This window comes from Lissotriton vulgaris, chromosome 2_1 (genome assembly GCF_964263255.1).
Source record: "Lissotriton vulgaris chromosome 2_1, aLisVul1.2, whole genome shotgun sequence".
In the NCBI taxonomy this organism is placed as follows: Eukaryota; Metazoa; Chordata; class Amphibia; order Caudata; family Salamandridae; genus Lissotriton; species Lissotriton vulgaris.
In genome coordinates, this window is record NC_141687.1 from 560,262,206 (window position 1) to 560,282,340 (window position 20,135).

General features: G+C 45.3%; 1 protein-coding gene across 1 annotated transcript in view; it reads right to left on the reverse strand.

Moving 5' to 3' along the window:
• ERBB4 (erb-b2 receptor tyrosine kinase 4) overlaps positions 1-20,135 on the reverse strand; it is a 2,375,242-nt gene that overhangs the window by 13,323 nt on the left and 2,341,784 nt on the right. Inside the window, exon 26 of the mRNA XM_086955561.1 lies at positions 4,527-4,574. Within this exon, the coding sequence (XP_086811687.1) occupies positions 4,527-4,574 (48 nt within the window). The remainder of the gene's footprint in view (positions 1-4,526; positions 4,575-20,135) is intronic.

Here is a 20,135-nt window from a genome sequence, read left to right on the forward strand (position 1 = left end):
CATGTTTTGCCTAATTAGTTTGACTTTCATAACTGCCAAATGGTCTCATGTCAACAGTAGGACATTAATTCAGTCCTGCCTTTGAAGCCAAATGAACCCTGCATTCTGGGAAATGTAGTCCAGTTTCATCATTGCACATTTGACCTTAAAAATCCAATTGCACAAAGTTCTGTTGACTATAAAGGATTGGCAGAAGATGTCACACATGACAAGTAGCTACTTGACATCTATCTGCACAAGTCATTAGCCTTGGATGGATGAAATAATTCTGTGCATCCTATTGTACACCTACACTTATTATAGTGCAACTTTGGCTTATTACAAAGGGTCCCGAGTCCAGCTGTGGTCCTCACGTGGCGGGTTTAACCAAAGGAGCAGAGTGAGATGATCCTGCTTGGACCGAAACGTGGAACCACCATAGTCACAATTAGATATCAACTGTGAGTGCTCTAGCTAATTTACTTTATCAGTAATAAAAAAAAAGTATTATGCTAGATATCATGTACATAAATGTATTCATATCTAGGTGACTAAATAGAATCCATTCTAGGTGAATACAACACATATTAGATTAGCAAAGACTGTAAAATAGGCATAGCTCGATTAAATTGGTGGCTAGGATAAGGGCACGCCATAATTAGCAATATCATCATTGCACAGTATCTATGCTAACTAGTCCCACATATATCCTCCTGGACTTGAGTTCTTTGAAAAGCATACTACCATTTGGCTGGCCAAGTCTCTGGCCCTGTGTATCCTTGGTGTCTTCTCACTGAACGTGCACAGGATGATCTGTGAGAAAGAGCTTGATAAAACTGCTTTTATTTTGTCTTCCTCATGACTTGCTGCAGGCTGTGTGCTGCTGGCACTGACCTCTGTCCTGAGCCTCTGTGCCTGCCACCAATTCTCCTCCATCGTGGTTGGTACAAGGTGTTTTGTACCTCTGAAGTGAACTGCAGTACTGATTCCAAAGATGCAGACCTCGTCAAGGGCAGTGCAGCAACATGGTGCAAGGGCGCCTGTGTTGTCGGCAGGATTGTTTTTGTGCAGGAAGGAGCACCTTCCTGCACAAAAACAATCCTGTGGGGCTTTTTCATCTTTCTATGTGTACTGCAGAATGCAGCGCACATGGAAAGAGGGAAAAAAAAGGAGAAATAAAGTCATTTCTCCCTGTTGCGCCTCCCCTTGGTAGGTATAAGGTTTTGGCACATCCCCAAGTTTACATATTCTTGTAAATCTGGGGAGGTGTCCAAATCCATGGTGTTGCTTGGGAACATCCACCGTAGCGCCCATGGAATGCCTCCCTAATGCAGAGTAAGGCAACGCAGCAATTTAAGCTGCCTTGCCTTACTCCATATCAATGAGGCAATTCAGAGCCATGTCAAGTAGCTTTGAATGATTTTGTGATTTGCACCACCAGAGCGCCACAAACCGTGACGCTACAGCAGCACAAGGGACTCATAAATATGTCCCAAGTGTTCCATCACACCGAATGACATTGGTATCATCCTACACACTGCAAAGGCTCCTTGTTGGCAATTACAATGACTCATCATCTACCTCATACATGGGTATTTCATCTGACGCAAAAAAGTGGTCCTCCTGGGCCCATGCCCTAAAATCTATTTCAGACTACCTAGACCTCATTTTACCCTCATTTGTAAGTCCTTTGCCTCTGTATCATCTTTTCAACCAGGGCTCAATCTCACAATCTAAACAAAACATTATGCATACACTTAATTCACCCTTTATGAAGTGCAATTTTGGATACTTTATATTCTTGTGAGTTATAGTTCCAGAGTGTTGGCTGATCATTTGTTTACTTCAGACCTAATGTGCTCAACCGCGATGGTGAGTTATCTTGTGCTCCACTCTTCCTCCCTAACATCTCCCTGTTTAGTCCCGATGCACTCACCGACACGGTCATTCCCTCGTGTGGGGATCTCTGGAGGTACTCTCAAATGATTCACCCTGTCAGTCTCATTTAACAGCCAAGCATCAATATCATTCTCTCCAAGTCACAGTGTCCAATCTTGCATGCTAGACAGGAAAGAGCGAAGGAAAGGTGTGTGGTGTGTGGAGGCAATGCCCACCTTGGGGTGCAGAGATGAAGTTGAGAGGGGAGAGGTGATGTGATCTGTGCCAGAGGGACTGGAGAATGAAGATCATGATTGCATGAGGATGTGGAGGGGTGACATTAAATAGCATTGAATAGTAGAGTAGACTACTGAACAAGGTTTCCTCATATTGGACCATTAATGTCTACATCTGGCATGGTCACCGTCCCCAGTTCATTTACCATGGTAATGCCCTGTTTCAAAGTTTTTTTATGAGATTAACCTTAGGGTGTATATTAATCTTGTACTCTGTATGGGAAATATTCCTTGTCTTTAAAGAAAGACATTTGAATGGAATTTTGAGCTATAGAATCAATGGTTTGCACTTGCTCTGAGAGACTATGACACTATTCAAGTATTTTTTCCTCTGACTGTCATCAGGTTAAGGTCAAATGATGTTGCTTTCACAACCCATGGACATTTGGTGACTCAACACAGATGGTCCATTAAAAACATCAGTTACTGTATCCTTGACTTTTAGTGGCTCTATTGCTGTTTGCATGTTTTTGTGTACTATTAAGAGACAACTGGTAAGTTTACCTCCTACAGTACCTATCAGTTCATATCATGAAGCCTCTCACTAGGGGCCTGATTCTGATGCGGGTTGGAAAGCTTACCGACCGAATCGGTTTGTAAATGGTTTCCGACCCACTCGGATCGGGAGAGTCCGACCGGCGGAGTACGATGCATCCGGATGCTTCCAGATACGATTTGGTTGGACTCCCATTGACTTCAATGGGAGCATCTGTTCCTAACCGCATCATAATTGGGCCCTGGGTTGGGAAGACACGTTCCCGATCCAATTTGAAAGGAGCAAATGCCATTAGGAGGCCTTCCTAACCACATTAGAATCAGGTCTTAGGTGGGAATGCTTTCCTAACCGCATCACAATCAGGCCCTAGGTTGTGAACATTTCACATTAGCTTCCTCTGCTTAGGGCAGTGATGATCACCATTACTGACTGCAGACTAGTTCCAATGGGCTTTTTATTGACCCTCACCTGACATGGTGGGCCAACCTGAATTCAAGAGTGCTTAAGGAGGTAAGCATTTCAACACGTTTGTCCCTGTTGGTTTTGGCCCTCGTGGGTTCCCTAACATGTCTGACCGTGGATGCTTAGTGACCATACGTTCTTGATTTGGAGTCACTGATGACATCATACATTATTTGCAACATTTTAAATATTTCTTCTAATTTTTTAGGACAACATTGTAACGAATATAACATTAGGAGTTTGGAAAAGGCTCCATTGTGATTATTTATCAATGATTTTAGCAGCCTGTTGCATTCTGCATGCATTAATTGCATGGCACTCCTTCAGAATCAGTCAATTAAGGTAAAATCACAAGATGGAAGATAGCTGTGAATGTAAGTGGTGCTTCAACAGAATATGTTATGTTACAATGCAATCAAAATTATTGTGGTATGTAACATTGCAGTTTTTACAAGGCAGGTCGTAACAACGACTTGCACTGGAGGGCGCTGGACTTAGGAATAGTAAGATTTACTATTCCAACACCAGTCTACGTACAGTAGGGAAGGTGTTTGAATAGTAAATCTTACTATAGCCTTATAGCCCGCCGTTGCGGGCTATACCGGCTATTAAAGGCCTGCTGAATCGTTAAAGGCCCGAGCCGAAGGCGAGGGACTTTAACGAGACAGCTGGATTTTTAATTGCTGGTATAGCCCTGCTACGAAGGGCGATAAGGCTATTAGAACATTCTGCCACTAGTGGGCAGAATGTTCTAACAAATTAAACAAAGGGTTCTTGAAGCTCAAGCCCTCGAGTTTCGAGAAGCCTTTGTAGAACATTAGAATCTTGCTCTGCGGGCCTTTACCGGCCCGTAGAAGCAGGGAGCACTCCATTGTCTGCAATGGAGCTCCCAACATTCCAATGTTCTAATATTCCTTAGGTTTTAGCGCTATCCAGCGCTAGTCGTTATAACGATTTGCTTTGTAACGGCTGCGTTCTAACTGCATCGCGGTGTAAACACTACGATCTAAAGAATGTTTCCCACTTCGACCACCAGTCACACAATCCAATCCAGAAAGAGTGCAGTGTTTTTGATATGAAGTAGGAGCTAATGCATCAACCAAGAACCTACAATTTCAGCTGCTCATTTAAGTCTAAAAGAAAATGTCGCAGTTGAATTTAAAGTAGGCTTGACAATATCCAGCTAAGTCTGGTGCCTTTTCCACCCCAACCAGAAATCTTTAATGGTGCCCGCTTCCTGATGTAAATTTGGGCAGAAGAAGTTATAGGTTCACATTCCTTGTTGTTGGTGCTGTGCTACTTATAGTAGCAGAGAATACGGAGGGATGTGAGCAGAAAAATCCAGCAGACACCAATGACAGACATCCAAAGACCAGAAAGCCTAATACGATGATTGATGATGGAGAAATACTTACTCCTGACATGGGAGTGTAGGCAGGAGGAGGGCTGTGTCCAATTTCACTCTGATAAGAAAGAAAAATGGAACCATGGATGTAAGAATGAAAGGACGGCAAATGAGTGATATGACGAATGAGAAAAGAGTCCAACATGTTCAACAGTGAAGCCTGACATTCAACCACCAACAGAAACCATATCTGGACTAAAAGAAGGCACACAAACCAGGTGAGCACATCAACAGCTCATTCACTCAGCAGGCGTCTCCCCCTCTGATTGTGATGCACAGTTTCCATTTTATCTTCGGTCTGTGCCAAAGGTACTGCTCTGTGACATATACCTTACCTCAACGATAGGAGGGAACTCAGAGGTGGGGAAGAAGAAAAGACCATTTGGATGGAAACAAAAGGATGACTGAGAGACAGAGAAAGAAAAAGAGCTGGAATGAGGGAGGCAGATGACAGTAGAAAGAAAAGGAGAGAGATAGAAAGAAAGAGAGAAGGGTTGCCTTAAATTTGACATTAGTGCACTGGAATTTTCATTGTATTGAAAGAGGAAATTCAGCAGCAAAAACATATGTTTTCTCCTTTAACATCAGCATAAAAGGGGAGATTTTTCTATTTTGGTAACACATGCAGATGTTGCAGTCCATCTTTCCCAGGTGAGTAATTGTTCCGCTCCCTGGGGTTTTATGAGAAAGTGGTTTAATTAGAGGTTATTCTCATATGGAATGCTATTCCATAGAAACAATATTTTTATTACTTTAAAATTTGATATCTATTGGCTTTACTACAAAATTACCATAATTAAAACTAATTTTACAATCCTAGCTACTAAATCACCCAAAGTATTTTTGTAATATTGAACAACTATTTTTTATAAAAGTACTAATTATTTACCACAAATTACTTTTTCATCCTGCCATGATGATCTCAACCATAGAAGTTTCAAGAATGTGTTTCTTTCTCCCTTTCATTTCCAAGTCATTTCTAGCTAGAAAATTGAAGCAAACGGAAAAACGTTCATTGACTTCTAACATGCTGAAAAGTTATATTGAAGGTCTATTTTAAAAACAGGAATGCAATATTTCCCAAATATGCTCAAACCCCTTTTTCCTTTAGTTAGACAACCACTGAATAAGTGCCAAATCATGCCTTTTTGTCAAAGATATTTTATTAGAATTTTTTAGGAGCATATAGTCTATAGGCACTCAAGGCTACAGCATAAGATTACACACAAGGGATTAAACAGACAAGATGAAAGCTTGGTATACAGAAGAGTTATCGAAAACAGGGGAGGTGAGCTCCTCCTCGAATTCCATTAGCTAGATGAGGGAGACAGCTGCTAGATTAGCGGAGCGTTTCCCACTATCCCAATAAAGTTGCGGTACACCAAAAAGCAAGTATCTGAGTAGTTAGCTGACCAAGCCTCATACAGCCAGACAAGTGTCCGCATTATTACTGTCTAAAATATGGTTCTGGAGTGCAGCAAGGTGTCGAAAGAGGCAACTGTAGCTCAACAAAGCCTGTCCCAGCGTGGGGCAAGCAGAAAAACAACTAATAAAAGAACAAGTCACTACCCCCCCCCCCCCAACCTAACCCACCCCTACTGTGGTGGCGGCAATATACCTAAACAAAAAAAAACAAAAAAGGAAAAGAAACAAAAGAGCACAAGACACTAGGACATTGGTCAGAATTGAGAGAGGTGTAAAGCCCTGATGGTAGAGGGACAAACAGCAGAAGGAAGGCCTCGAGAGAGAAAAGCAACCAGTGGTCCCCATTTGAATTCAAAGTTCTTGTAGTCGTCCCTGAAGATGTTAGCCATATGTTCAAGGCTCAATAGTCTCCAAAGGTGGACGTGCCACAGGGATATAGCCGGAGCATCCTTTTTCTTCCAGGCAGCCGCCAGAGTGACCTTGGCCGTCCCAATACATAGCCACATAATCATCTTGTCAGCACGGGTCTGATGTACTAGGGAAGGGTCACGAAGCCCCAAAAGAACCCCCGCCATGGTAGTAGGGACGGGGTAGCCCAACATTTCTTTTATGCGTGCCAGGATTTCATCCCAGAAAGGCCGGATAGACGTGCAATCCCACCATATGTGGCGAAAGTCACCCAGGAGCCCGCATCCCCTCCAGCATCTATCCGAGGAGTCGGGAAATATGCGCCGGAGCTTGGAGGAGTGAAGGTACCAATCCATCATAGTCTTAAGGTGCGCCTCTTTAAGATCTATGGAGGGGTGGAATCGGATAGTGTCAGACCAAAGATGAGTCTATTCCTCGTCAGAGATAGGGCGTTGGATCAGGTCTTCCCACATACTCATGTACCTGGGTCGAAGGGAGAGGGTGGTCTTAAGCAATAAATAAAGGAGATTACCCCTTTCATCGAGGACGTCTGGGAGAGAAAGGCTTTGAATTTTGTAAGCGGTCAGGCAGCAGCTTCCCTAACTTGGGGATCGAGGGCTCAGTGCATTAGCTGTGTGTAGCGGTAATATTCAATACCCTCTAAGTCGAACTCCCTTTTGCACTCCTCAAAGGTGAGAGGCTCACCGTCTCAGAATAGATGAATCAGGGCCAAGCAACCACCCCTCCTCCAGGCATCAAAGGGGCCCTTACGAATAGCCGGCGGAAAAAAGGAAGTGTGGTGGATCGGGGTAAAGGGAGATGGGAAGGAGGTCCATCTGTCGTCACCCGAGACTGTGTCCCAGACCTTGAGAGTGGTGTGTGTAGGTGTGCTGAGGTAAGTATTTGGGGGTCTATATCTACGGGTGCCCCACACCAAGTCAGTGTTTTTCAGAATCTTTCTGGGACCATTCAACAAGGACCCGCAACTGAGCAGCCTTGTAATACAGATGAATGTCCGACAGGCCCACTCCCCCTTCTGCGCGGGGGCGGCGGAGCAAAGAGTAGGAGTAGCGTGCACGACCCCCTGCCAGATTAAGCGCAAGATCGTTGCTTTGATTTTCCGGAAGAAGGCGAGATCCAGTACAATAGGCAAAGCTTGAAATAAATAAAGAAGTTTAGGCAGAAGGGTCATCTTTATTGCATGTATGCGGCCCATCCATGAGAGGAAGAGCGGTTTACACTTTGTGAGCTCAGCCTGGATGCATAAGAGGAGGGGAGGGAAGTTGGCCCCATACAACCCCTGAATAGATGGCGTCAGGGAGCCCCCCAGGTACTGAATGGACAAAGAGGCCCAAGCCAGTGGTGTGATGGTGCGGTGCTGAGCAACCATCTCCGGTGCAAGAGTGAGGTTAAGGATAAAGGACTTCCCAGAGTTGATTTTAAAGCCCGAGATTCCGTCATATTGGTCGAGCTCGGATTGTAAGCTTGGTAAGGAGCTTTCAGGCTCCATGAGAGATAAAAGCACATCATCAAAATGCGAGATTTTATGGGGGTCACCAATTAACGGGATCACCTTGATGTTTGGGTTATTACGGATCGCCAGGGCTAGAGGCTCAATGCTGAGGGCAAAGAGTAAGGGGGAGAGGGGGCACCCCTGCCGAGTCCCCCGTGAGTGCGGGAAGGTATCAGAGCGCACTCCATTGATCACCACTCTAGAATTGGGGACGCAATAGTTTGCTCTTATCATATCAAGAAATGTTGGGGTAAAACCAAAGGCCGTAAGCGTGTGGAAGAGGAAAGACCAATCGACCCTATCAAAGGCCTTCTCTGCGTCGAGGCCTACTAGAATCGCCGGAATACGGCACCTGTTAGCCTTCTCTATAAGGTGCGTAATTCTACGGGTGTTGTCATGCGTTTGTCGACCTTTAATGAAGCCCGACTGGTCCAGGTGAATGAGAAGTGGCATAAGAGCAATGATGGAGGAATAAAGTTTAGCATCCAAGTTGAGCAAGGCAATCGGCCTATAAGAGGCGCAGCTTTGAGGGTCCTTCCATGGTTTAGGAATAACTGAGATTACAGCTTCTGACATGGTGCCAGATGCCCTCCCCTCCTCAGCCATCTTATTATAAAGGGATACAAGATGGGGCGAAAGCTCGGGGGCAAATGATTTATAAAAAAGAGCTGTATAGCCGTCAGGTCCCGGGGCTTTATTGGATTTTAAAGAGTTACTAGCTAGGTTGACGTCTGCAATGGTGATGGGAGCAGTGAGTAGATCGTTCCATGCCTCAGAGACCTGTGGTAAGGACAGCGATTTAAGGAATGCCTGCTGTGCGTCTTCGTCTAGGTAGTCCCCCGTATAGAGGTCCCTATAAAAGGACCCGAACATGGCCACTTTCTCCTCATCTTTGTGAGTTACCCTTCCCGCTGAGTCCAGAATACCACCTATATATTCTTTCTCTCGCTTATCCCGCAATTGGCGGGCTAAGTGCATACCTATCTTATTACCTTGCGTGTAGGAGAGATGGCGTAATTTGAGAAGGGTGTATTTTGTCTTATTAGAGTAAATGGCCCGGAGTTTGCCTCTGAGAGCGGTGAGCTGACGTTGTGTTTGTCTCGTGGGGTTCGTTTTATGGGAGCGCTCAGTAGTGGCCAGCTCAGCCTCGAGTGCATCACGTTCCCGGGTGCGCTGTCTGTTCAGGGCAGCATTAAGGGCAATACATTCACCCCAAAGAAAAGCCTTTAGGGTGTCCCAAGTGGAAAATTCTGAGGTGTCGCCTGGGGGGTTAGACTTGTAGAAGTCCGCGATAACAGTTTGTAGCTTGGTGCAGGAGTCTTTATCACGCACAAGAGAAGGTGGAAAGTACCACTTAGGTGTAGCCGGGACAGGCCCACGCCATTGTAGACAAACTGAATATAGGCTGTGATCGGAAACCGATATGGGAAAGATTTTAGCGCCCCGAAGGGTGCCCTGTAATGTCTGACTAATAAAGATGTAGTCTAGACGAGAGTATGTTCTGTGAACATGGGAGGAAGAATGTGTAGTCACGAGTCTGTGGGCACAGTGTGCGCCAGGTGTCTAAGAGGCCTAGATCACGAATGCGTTGCTGTGTCTCCCCGGTAAAGGAACCTGCATCGGATCTCTGCGTGTGCGTGCTATCGAGGTCCTTTTGCAAGATTAGGCTAAAGTTTCCCAAAAGGATTAGGGGGCCCTCCACAAAATCCAAAACCTTCCCCAACAGGGTGTGTAAGAAGGACGTTTGTCCCGCATTGGGAGCGTATAGAGCAACAAAGGTGCAGATCTTCCCTCTCAGACGCCCCTTAACCATGATCCAGCGGCCATCCCTACCGCCCTGAACCCCCAGTGGTTGGAACTGAATCGCAGCTCCAAATACTAAGGCCACCCCCCTGTGCTTCGTAGTCGACGAGGACCTATAAATAAGTGGGAACTGTTTATGCTTAAGTCGCGCATCTTCCGCCCTGGCTAGGTGGGTCTCCTGTAGGGCCACAACATCTAGCTGGTGATCTATGATATATTTCCATACCTTAAGACGCTTCCGTGGCGGGTTCAGGCCCTTAACACTCCATGTAGCTATGGTAATGGGTGACATGTCACAGATGGGGGAACGCCACTCTCTCTAAAACCAAAGGGACCCAACATACCACCGCCCTGACCCGCCCGTCTATAAATACGAAAGGCTTCAGTCCGTGACCCGAATCTACACTAGCGTCTCTATAGGTGTTGAAGCAGAGTTTAAAAACCACCACCACCCACCCCCCCCAACAAACCCATGAAACCCCCCACAAACCTCATACAAAACTTGAACAGAAAGAAACACAGGAAAAGAACTAACTAAAGTCATGGTCCCCTCAAAAGGCCAGAAAGGCCTCAGTGCGACCATGGAGGACCTCGGGTCCGAGGACCCAGTCCACGCCTGCCCCCGCAGGCCAATGAATCAGCATCTCAACGGCATTATGTTAAACAGCACATTAGGCACAAAGAAAATCAATAGTCCGAGGCAATGAAGTCCACGGCTGGGCGGAAAGATGTAGCATTACACTACTTCAGGCAATGATCGAGAATCTGGCTCGCTTTGAGTGTCGAAGGTCTACAAAATCGCTAGGGGAAAATGATTGCAAGTCAAAAATTAAAGGCGGCCGACTCAGTTTTACTCAGGAAGATCACTGATAATGGAGGACCCCTCCTCAGGGAAAGGGGACCAGAAGTCACCAATGCAGGGGCCGCAGCGGGGATAGAGGAATCAATATTCCCGGCTCACCCGGTAGATGCAGGCCCCCACCGCAGTCCAGTAAAGAGGCGCACAGGTGTCAGTGGGCAGGACAGTCCTTGGATGAAGTGGGAACAGGTTCTCAGAGCTATATCCGGATACAATAGTCAGCGTCTCGAGCCTTGTGACCACGTGAAGGGAGGCGTAGATCTCGCAGGAGCAGGTCCCCCAGATGCTCCCGGCGCCGAAGCCCCCGCACCTGAGGAAATGCCCAGCAGCTCCAGCCCCTCTTGAAGATCTGTGATATGACGTCTCTTATTCTGGTACTCAAAGCTTAGTCCAATGGGATAGGTCCACCGGTATCTGATTTTATCGTCGCGCAGTTTGGTGGTTATAGGTCTGAGTGTTTGTCTCCTGGCCAGCGTGGCAGGCGCAACGTCTTTATAGATGTGGCAGGAATAATTCTGAAACGTGACAGAGTCCTTCGCCCTTGCTGCCTGCAGAACTGCCTCCTTGATTTTATAAGAGTGGAATTTGGCCAAAACGTTGCGTGGTCTCTTCTTCTCTCCTTGCTGTAGGGGCCCCACTCGGTGTACTCTGTCGAGTTTGACCTTGAGAGACTGGGGGGACATGATTTCCGAGAAGAGGCCCACCACAAAAGCTTCTTTATCTGGCCCTTCTGCGCCCTCCTCCAGGTCTCTGATACGTAAGTTCTCTCGCCGCGATCTATTCTCGAGGTCTTCCGCCTTAAGTTGCACTGGAGGAGTTGTTCTTTAAGGGAATGGACATCCTCTCTGAGTTCAACAGTGAGTTGTTGCTGCTCTTGGTGGTGGGCGTCCAGGTCCATGACCCATGTACCAACGGAACCACATCCTGTTGTAGAGATGAGAGGCGTTCTGACAGTCAGAGCGGAGCTCGTCAATGGAGGACTTGATGTCTTGACTGATATCCTTGCGTAGGTCCGTTTTGAAGTCCTTGAACATTGTCAGGAGCTCTGCTTTAGTAAGGGCCATCGTCGACGCACTTGTGTCACCACTCCGGGAGGCCCACTTTTCTGCAGCTGAGAAAAATTCCAAAACCTTAGCAGTGGTCTTAGCTGTCATTTTCTTCAGAGACATAGGGTGGCGCCCCTGGGAGTAGTGTTGGGGATAGATGGGCCTCAGCTCGCAGTGGGGGTCAGCGGATCGGCCTCCACACCCGGACGGCCTTTCCAAGTACTGCGCGGCTTAGCAGAGGTTAGCACTCGATGAGTTGGACTTTTATTTCCATTTGCGGTAGTACTTGAACCCACATACCTGCTACTATTTTTTTTCAAGACCATATGAAAGAGCCCTGACAAAGTTCCCATTGGCTAAAAAACGGGAACGAAAGGCGTTGGCTGTGTGCCAGTTTTAAAGATTTATTCAAATAAAAAGAAGTGATTTTGGAATTGATTTTGACTGCTGCGTCTTGACACCTTCCGCTTTCTTTGGAAAAAACGACGGTTTCTGACACCTTTGGATGGCGGGTTGGGAAGTGATTGCACCACCTTAAAATTCACTGTACATATGGACTGGATGTGTAGGACCTTGGTCTGCTGCTTGCCTTTTCTTTGTTAGTATGCTCAAAATCTGGTTAAATATTCCATTTGCTTTACAATCCATCATCTCACATGTTTTGTCTCATCTGATTTCCTGCTATTGGTGTAGGTCTTAATGATGTTCTGGATTGACCCAGGAAATGTCCTTATTTTAGACCTGCTTAATTCCATTCCCCTCTCCATGAGGTCAGTACTTAGTGCCACAGCCAGACTGATTATGAGTGGCTACAGATGTCCTAATACTTCCACTTGCTCACTGTTTGTATTGCTCCCAATGCATTCTTCTCAGGAACACTTTGTTATTATGCATAAAAAGTTAAGTCTTTGTCAGAAGCCTCCAACCCATAGCTTTACTTTGGTAGGAAGTAATGAAAGTTCACAAAACAGCAATCCTGCACGAGTTCTTTTTGGCCATGCTTGGTTGCTTGGAGGATTATTTGTGACTTTCTTTATTTCCTTCTTTCTTTCTTTCCTTCATTCTTTCTTTCTTTTTTTTTCTTTCTTTCTTTCCTTCCTTCCTAAGGCAGTTCAATGTTTGATTATGTACAGGTTTTGCTACATTTATATTTTGCTTTTACCTGGATAATGGTTTGGGGTTTTCAAAAATTCTTTTAAAAAACATGCTAAATTATCCTATGTGGATTCTGCATTCTCTTTAGAACATTTGTGCCCAGTTCACACTCAAAATATTTCTCCCATAAATGTGAAGATTTGCTATTTTTTATTTCCCACAAAACCTACTTTCGGCAGAATGTGCACTATCTTTTTTAAACCTTCATTAATAGTAGGAAGTTGCCAAGATTTTAAAACAAAAATCATGAAACATGAAGATATATTTATTTTAGCTGTCTGTTGCATTCTGGGTACATTTTTTGTGCAGTACCTGCCAGTTAAGGACAAGCATTGGCATAGCCAATAGGTCTCACCTTTGGAATCTTATAAGTATTTAGCCTTGCAGCACATTATCCTGGGTGCTACAATATCTACTGTTTATTAACATGGAAACTTTGACACTAATAGGCACATTATAGTACTGCATTGAGAAGTTCTTATTTAAAATGTTATTTTTGTACAACTGCTAGTCTGTTCTCACATATCTGGAAGTGCTTTCATAGGTAATAATCAGGGTGGTAAATAGAAACTAATTCCCCTTATGCACTCTGCTTTGAGGTGTAACAATCAATCACAAAAGTGTCAACAAAGGCACAAAAATGCACACTAGCAACAACATCAACAATAAGTGTCACTCCGTCAAATTGGGTTGTATTCTTGATTTACTTATGTAGCAATCACTGTCAATTTAAGAATAATGTAAACAGCACTGGTCCTTACCCACCACACTTATGTGTCGATGAAGATGGTCCCCTAGTTTGGCTGGAGCAATATAAAATAAAGTCTATACCTGCATGATAAATATGAATGTCCCGCTGAATGAGCGGTTGCTCTTATAAAAGGTTCCTTAATTATGCGCATTGAGACCTCTGTGCCTCTCTCACAGCTGGCTGGCTGGCCTGGCCTGTTTACCTTCCACCCTTGGGATATAAGGCATCAAGGACCGAGGCATCTGCCGAGACTCTTTAACACCCTCAGAAGCTCCAGACCAGCATACTTGGTACAGCAGTAAAAAAATAAAAATAAAACGAAAAAAAAGTCAGCTTACTGCCTACCAACTGTCCTTGCCTGCGTCTGCCGTCGCAGTCTGTGAAAATGGGCGCGAATGGGAAAGGTTCAATTTCGCATAAACCACTCACCCCGCCTTACAGAAGGAGCCAGCAGTCGGATGTCTGTTAGATGTTTGAGATTGTGCATCCTTTGTTCTAATGCTATTCAATGAGTTTCTAGAGCATGTTTTATACTTTTATTGCAGTAGGAACAGCACGACTTAGACATGTAAGTGTGGCACCTAATGTCTGTGGAGACAAGATTACAGACAGCAAACCGGATGCGATGAAGGAAGGTGGATAACTGGGAAGGAGAGGGAGAGAGAGAGAGTGCGCGTGCACGAGCTCTACTTACATGACTTCGTTAAAATCGGACATAAAAAATAACTATTTATACTGATGCCACTTCGACAGGACAAAGAGTACACGAATAGGAGCTATTGGAGAGACCTTTTAATTTAGTAAACACAGTCTTAAACTGAAAATAAAGCACTACATTATCACCAACTGTGACTTTTCCTTTTGGATGAAAACAAAATTGGTGTCAGCTGTTAACATTTCTGAACTGCAGCAATTCCAGCTGTGTGAGGCTTTCTGGTGGTCGTGTGCTGTGCACACAGGGGAAGTCGGGGCCGGGGGCCGGAATTACTCGACTGGACCCCTTACAGTACTCTATCATGCATGAGTTGTAGCTCTAAAGTCAGTCACGCCGAACACTGCGATAGTCTTCTATTTTTACGTGGACAGCACTTCCCATGGTAGACTCTTTGGGTCCACAGTTAGTTAGTTACAATCCTAAAATCTAAACTATGAGTCCCATAATGCAATCTGAATTGGCAGCAAAAAAATAAAAAAAACAACTGGCTGTTGCAGTTACAAACACCACTGGGCCTGCTTGCAACAGTACTCTTTTTGAGAACCCCAGAAAAGTTCTATAAATTAATTAACCCAGGGTCAGCTTTGATGCATTTAACCCCTTCGGAGGGTGAGTTTATGTCTTTCAATAGGGGCTCTTTCACAGCCCTGTTTTTTTTCCTGATTTTGACAGGGAAACGCGTCTAGGTGTCAGATTCTTAACAATTTACAGGTCACTCTCCAACAGACAGAAAACAAGCTGTAAAACCGTGTCTGAAGTGTCTAATATTTATTTTTTTCTTTGAGTGGGACGGGAAGATTAAGCGACGGGCGCCAAAGCGCAAACGCTTGAAGCATTGGAGGCAGGAAGGAAATATTATGCTGAAATATGTAAGAAAAGTGGCAGGAGAGAGGGTTTCATGTGGGGATGGGTACCGTTTGTGCCAGGGTAACCCGAGTCAACGCAGTAGGCTCCGCGAATCATATACAAATAGCACGCACAGTGCCCCCAAAGTAGCTCGGCCCGGCAGGACCCGTATGAGTGCCTGTGGTGCCACCTCCCTCATAGAACACCTTAAACGCAGCACACACTGCACACTGAGAATACGCCATGTCCTCTGAGCAAAGATCGCACTACTCGTAAACACCATGAAGCCTATTTATGAATCAGAAACCAGGATTTACGAAGGACAATGACACAAGCCAATGACAAATATGGGCGGAGAGTGGGTGGGGCTTCTAGTCCATACTCCAACACAACAAGGCTCGCAGAGCAGCGCATGCTCGCTGACTCTAGGCTCGACCTAAGACAATCACAAGATGGAGCACAGCTGTGAATGTAAGTGGTACTTCATTCACCAGTCACACAATACCATGCAGAAAGAGTGTGTTAGACTATTAACCTCTTAATAGAACTGACACACTCATAAATCGTATGGAACAAGACAGTTACCAATGAGCTAAAACCAACGCTGAGTAATCTATCAATTATTTGTTAGAAATACTGTAAGCAAGAATTTTGGATGAAAGCACCTGTCTTCGTCAATTTGTTTGAATAATCAGGAGCCTGAAAACCTTTATCAGCTTGCTGAATCCTTGCATGTGCTGGGCACCACCTTAACTGTCACCATGTTGAACATAAATATGTTTTTATGGTCTAGCTTAACAGCGGAGCTGTCACCAGACAATTATGTGAGCACCTCTAGAGTTGGGCGTATGCTCCACCCACATGTGGGAGCCAGGAGTGCATGTTTTGATTGAACAGAAGTGGTGCACTTCTACAGAAACAGTGCTTGCCCTCAACGCAGCTGTGACTATTTAGTTTATTTATCCAGCTGGCTGAGCTTGAATTTTCAGGAGCACATACACACAACATTGTAATGCTACTAAAAGTGTGTTAGATAACTGGAGAATTTATGGTGTTTGTCTTTCTCTGGCAGTAGCACAGATGGGAGGAGGGCAGTCTTTAACCTATATGGATTTGTTTTAGGTCTGGCTGTACAGTGCAGCTGTCTCCTGGCCTTTTACCCTACACCAGCAGTATTCTACAGTTCTTTACTCCCACACAAATACAAATTAATTCCCATGCTATTTACTTGTAATGTTTCATATCACCATGCACCATTCCTTTAAAGCCAGACCTATTGGCATTGCCAAGGGTTGTTGGTATTAGAGTGTGTAACCTCTACACTGCTAACCACTGTGTGTGACCTGTAAGACACAGGTTTCTAGTAAGAATGACTTAGGGCCTGAGTACAGCTTTGGCGGTGCTGCGTCGGCTTTGCGCCGGCCCAGCACCGCCAAAGCAGTGCAAAGTCCAGCCACCTAATTACTCGTTGAACATGTGCAGGCAGACGGTCCTTTTGCAATTCCCACGGTGGTGCCCTGAACTCATGCAGGCAGACTGTCCTTTTTGTCATTCTCACGTGGTGGTGCCCTGAAAAAGGGCACTGCAATAGGAATGGAAAAAATGTTCCAGCACGGCATGGACTGTGAAGTCCATGTCATGCTGGAACTTGAGGTACAAGCAGACAATGCTGTGCTCCCCTGAATGCATACCCATGGTGGGGGTATGGGGCCTTCTAGGGGACCCTACTGCCAGCCTTTTTGTGGCAGGCTCACCGCCATGAAAAGGGTGGCAGTGGAGGAACTCCAAATATGCTCAGCGGGACTGCGCCAGTGCAGCTCAGCATATTGTATTGCCCCTCGGCCGCTCAAACACCAGGGAGCGCAGCTGGCAGTCCATCGCCGGACGATGCAGAAAGTCACAATCCGTTAGTCAGACCACTGCCACTGTGAGTCTGGCAGTCCATGGCCCACCAGACTCATCATCAGCCACTTAGTCTTTCAGCTTTCTGAAGTCAATAAAAAGAGTACCACCAAATTAGATACAACTAATATTTGTAGCTAAGGAAATGTCAAAATACATTTTAGCAAGCTGTATATGAGAAACACATTATTATTATTATTAATATTATTATTATTATTATACAGTGTTCCTTCATAAATTGTGTTTCCCCATACCACTTCCAAGACTCCAATCTAATTACTTTCAGGGGCGGCTGGTGACATTTGAAAGTGGTGAGGCATAAACTAATTTGCATATTGCACCGCAGCGATCGAGCGCAGTGAGCGAGCCCGAACCACCTTGCATCAATCCATACATCATTCATGCATCCACCCATCTATCCACCCACCCACCCTGCATCCATACATCATTCATTCATGCATCCACCCATCCATCCATCATGCATCCACCCATCATGCATGCATGCATCCATACATCATTCATACATCTACCCACCCATCCTGCATCCATACATCACTCATTCATGCACCCACCCATCAACCCATCCATCCATCATGCATCCACCCATCATGCATGCATCCACCCATCCATCCATCCATCATGCATCCGCCCATCATGCATGCATCCATACATCATTCCTCCGCCCATCATGCATGCATGCATCCATACATCATTCATGCATCCACCCATCCATCCATCCATCCACCCAACCATCCTGCATCCATACATCATTCATTCATGCACCCACCCATCCATCCATCCACCCACCCATCCATCATGCATCCACCCATCATGCATGCATCCATCCATACATCATACATGCATCCACCCATCCATCCACCCACCCATCCTGCATCCATACATCCTTCATTCATGCACCCACCCATCCATCCATCCACCCATCCATCATGCATCCACCCATCATGCAAGCATCCATCCATCCATCATTCATGCATCCATCCATCCATCCACCCATCCATCATTCATGCACCCACCCATCCACCCATCCATCCACCCATCCATCCATCATGCATCCACACATCATGCATGCATCCATCCATACATCCATACATCATTCATGCATCCACCCATCCACCCACCCACCCTGCATCCATACATCATTCATTCATGCATCCACCCATCCATCCATCATGCATCCACCCATCATGCATGCATCCATCCATACATCATTCATGCATCCACCCAGCCACTCGCCCATCCTGCATCCATACATCATTCATTCATGCACCCACCCATCCATCCATCATGCATCCACCCATCATGCATTCATCCATCCATACATCATTCGTGCATCCACCCATCCACCCACCCATCCTGCATCCATACATCATTCATTCATGCACCCACCCATCCATCCACCCATCCATCCATCCATCATGCATCCACCCATCATGCATGCATCCATGCATCCATCCATACATCATTCATGCATCCATCCATCCACGTACCCATCCATCATGCATCCACCCATCATGCATGCATCCACCCATTAATCCACCCATCCTGCATCCATACATCATTCATTCATGCATCCACCCACCCATCCATCCTGCATCCATCATTCATGCATCCATCTACCCATCATGCATGCATCCATCCATGCACCCATCCACCCACCCATCCACCGAACAATCATTAATGCACCCAACCTGCATCCATCCATCATTCATGTATTTTTATGACCATATAAAAATAAATTATGGACTCTAACAAGCCTTTAGGATCGATGTTGAAGGATGTGCCAGTTTACATATTACATCATCCCTACCTTTTTATGCTGGAAACCTTCTACCGCCCATGTATTTGCCATCCTGTAAGCCCTAGGTATGTACTATACAAATTCACATACAAACATACACCAACATGCATGCAATAATAAATGCATATATCATGCTATTCCGCCTCTACCGTTTGTTAACATTTTGAAATTTTATAACCTTAGTTCAAAGAGTACATTATATTTGTGGTGACAGTTGTTAACTCATTTTCTGGAAAATGTTTATAAAATGAAATCTGTTGAAGGCTGTTGTTGCAACTATCAAAAAAGAAATTCTGAGAATTTTTACATTTCCAAAACCCCATGCCGTGAAATAAACGGGTGACCTGGAATAGACGCATACATTTCTGCAGCAGATGCTTTAACACACTGAACTATCTCAAGTCATTTGTGCAAGCTAGTTTACTGGAACACCGAAAAACACACACTCTTACCTTGCTGCCGGTCCCGCACACGTCACAGGCTCACAGCGCCCCTGGCCAATCCTGGCGCCAGGGGCACAGGTACCCTCTCGCCCGCAGCACGCCCATTAGGGCTCCTGATGGGCATGCGCAACGTCGCCAAAACACAAGTGCGCATGCGTGGGCACGGGTAAAAATTCACCCTCCGTCCCCACGCATGTGTACTTGTGTTGCCGTCTGTACAATCATGTCAATGAATCAACATGACGCCCGCCCGGCGGTCTGACGTCATGTTGATTCATTGACATGATTGTCATGAGGAAGCTGCGGGCGGCGTCGGGCAGGGGGGCTACGCCCCCACGCCCCAATGGACGAACCGCGCCTAATTACTTTCACGTTAATAAAGTAAAGAGAACGAACAATGGCCAGATGTTTTGAAGGGTCACAGGATGGCCTAAAACAATAGCATTTTATGCTAACTCGACAAAATGCTGAAAAGACACAACAAAACAAGTTAACCAACTGTTGAAGGGAAATAATGCTACAAATGAATGGCATGGATCATTGAGAAGTAGTGTTCCACTAAATGATGCCTACATTAGCCCTCGATAATATCCTGCTGCACACGGAAACCATCAGAATGCTCATAAACCCCAGACCTTCTTCTAGTGGACTGAAGGGTACAAGAATGCACGTTTTACAACTTCACACAAGGAGTCTATCTACACTACAATAGGGAGATACAAAATGTAGAAAGTAAGGACACAAGGGACGTCAAATTCAACTGATCAGGAACTAGCAGAGAGGAATCTGCAAACTTCCTGTTTCGAAACAGCATCAGTAACAGGTTAGATGGAGTAATAAAGATAAACTACAGATGGTTGAACTTCCAAAACTTGTGAAGAAGTGTTATTAGGTCATTTATTTCCAGCAAATGTTTGCAATTTCAGTTAACCAG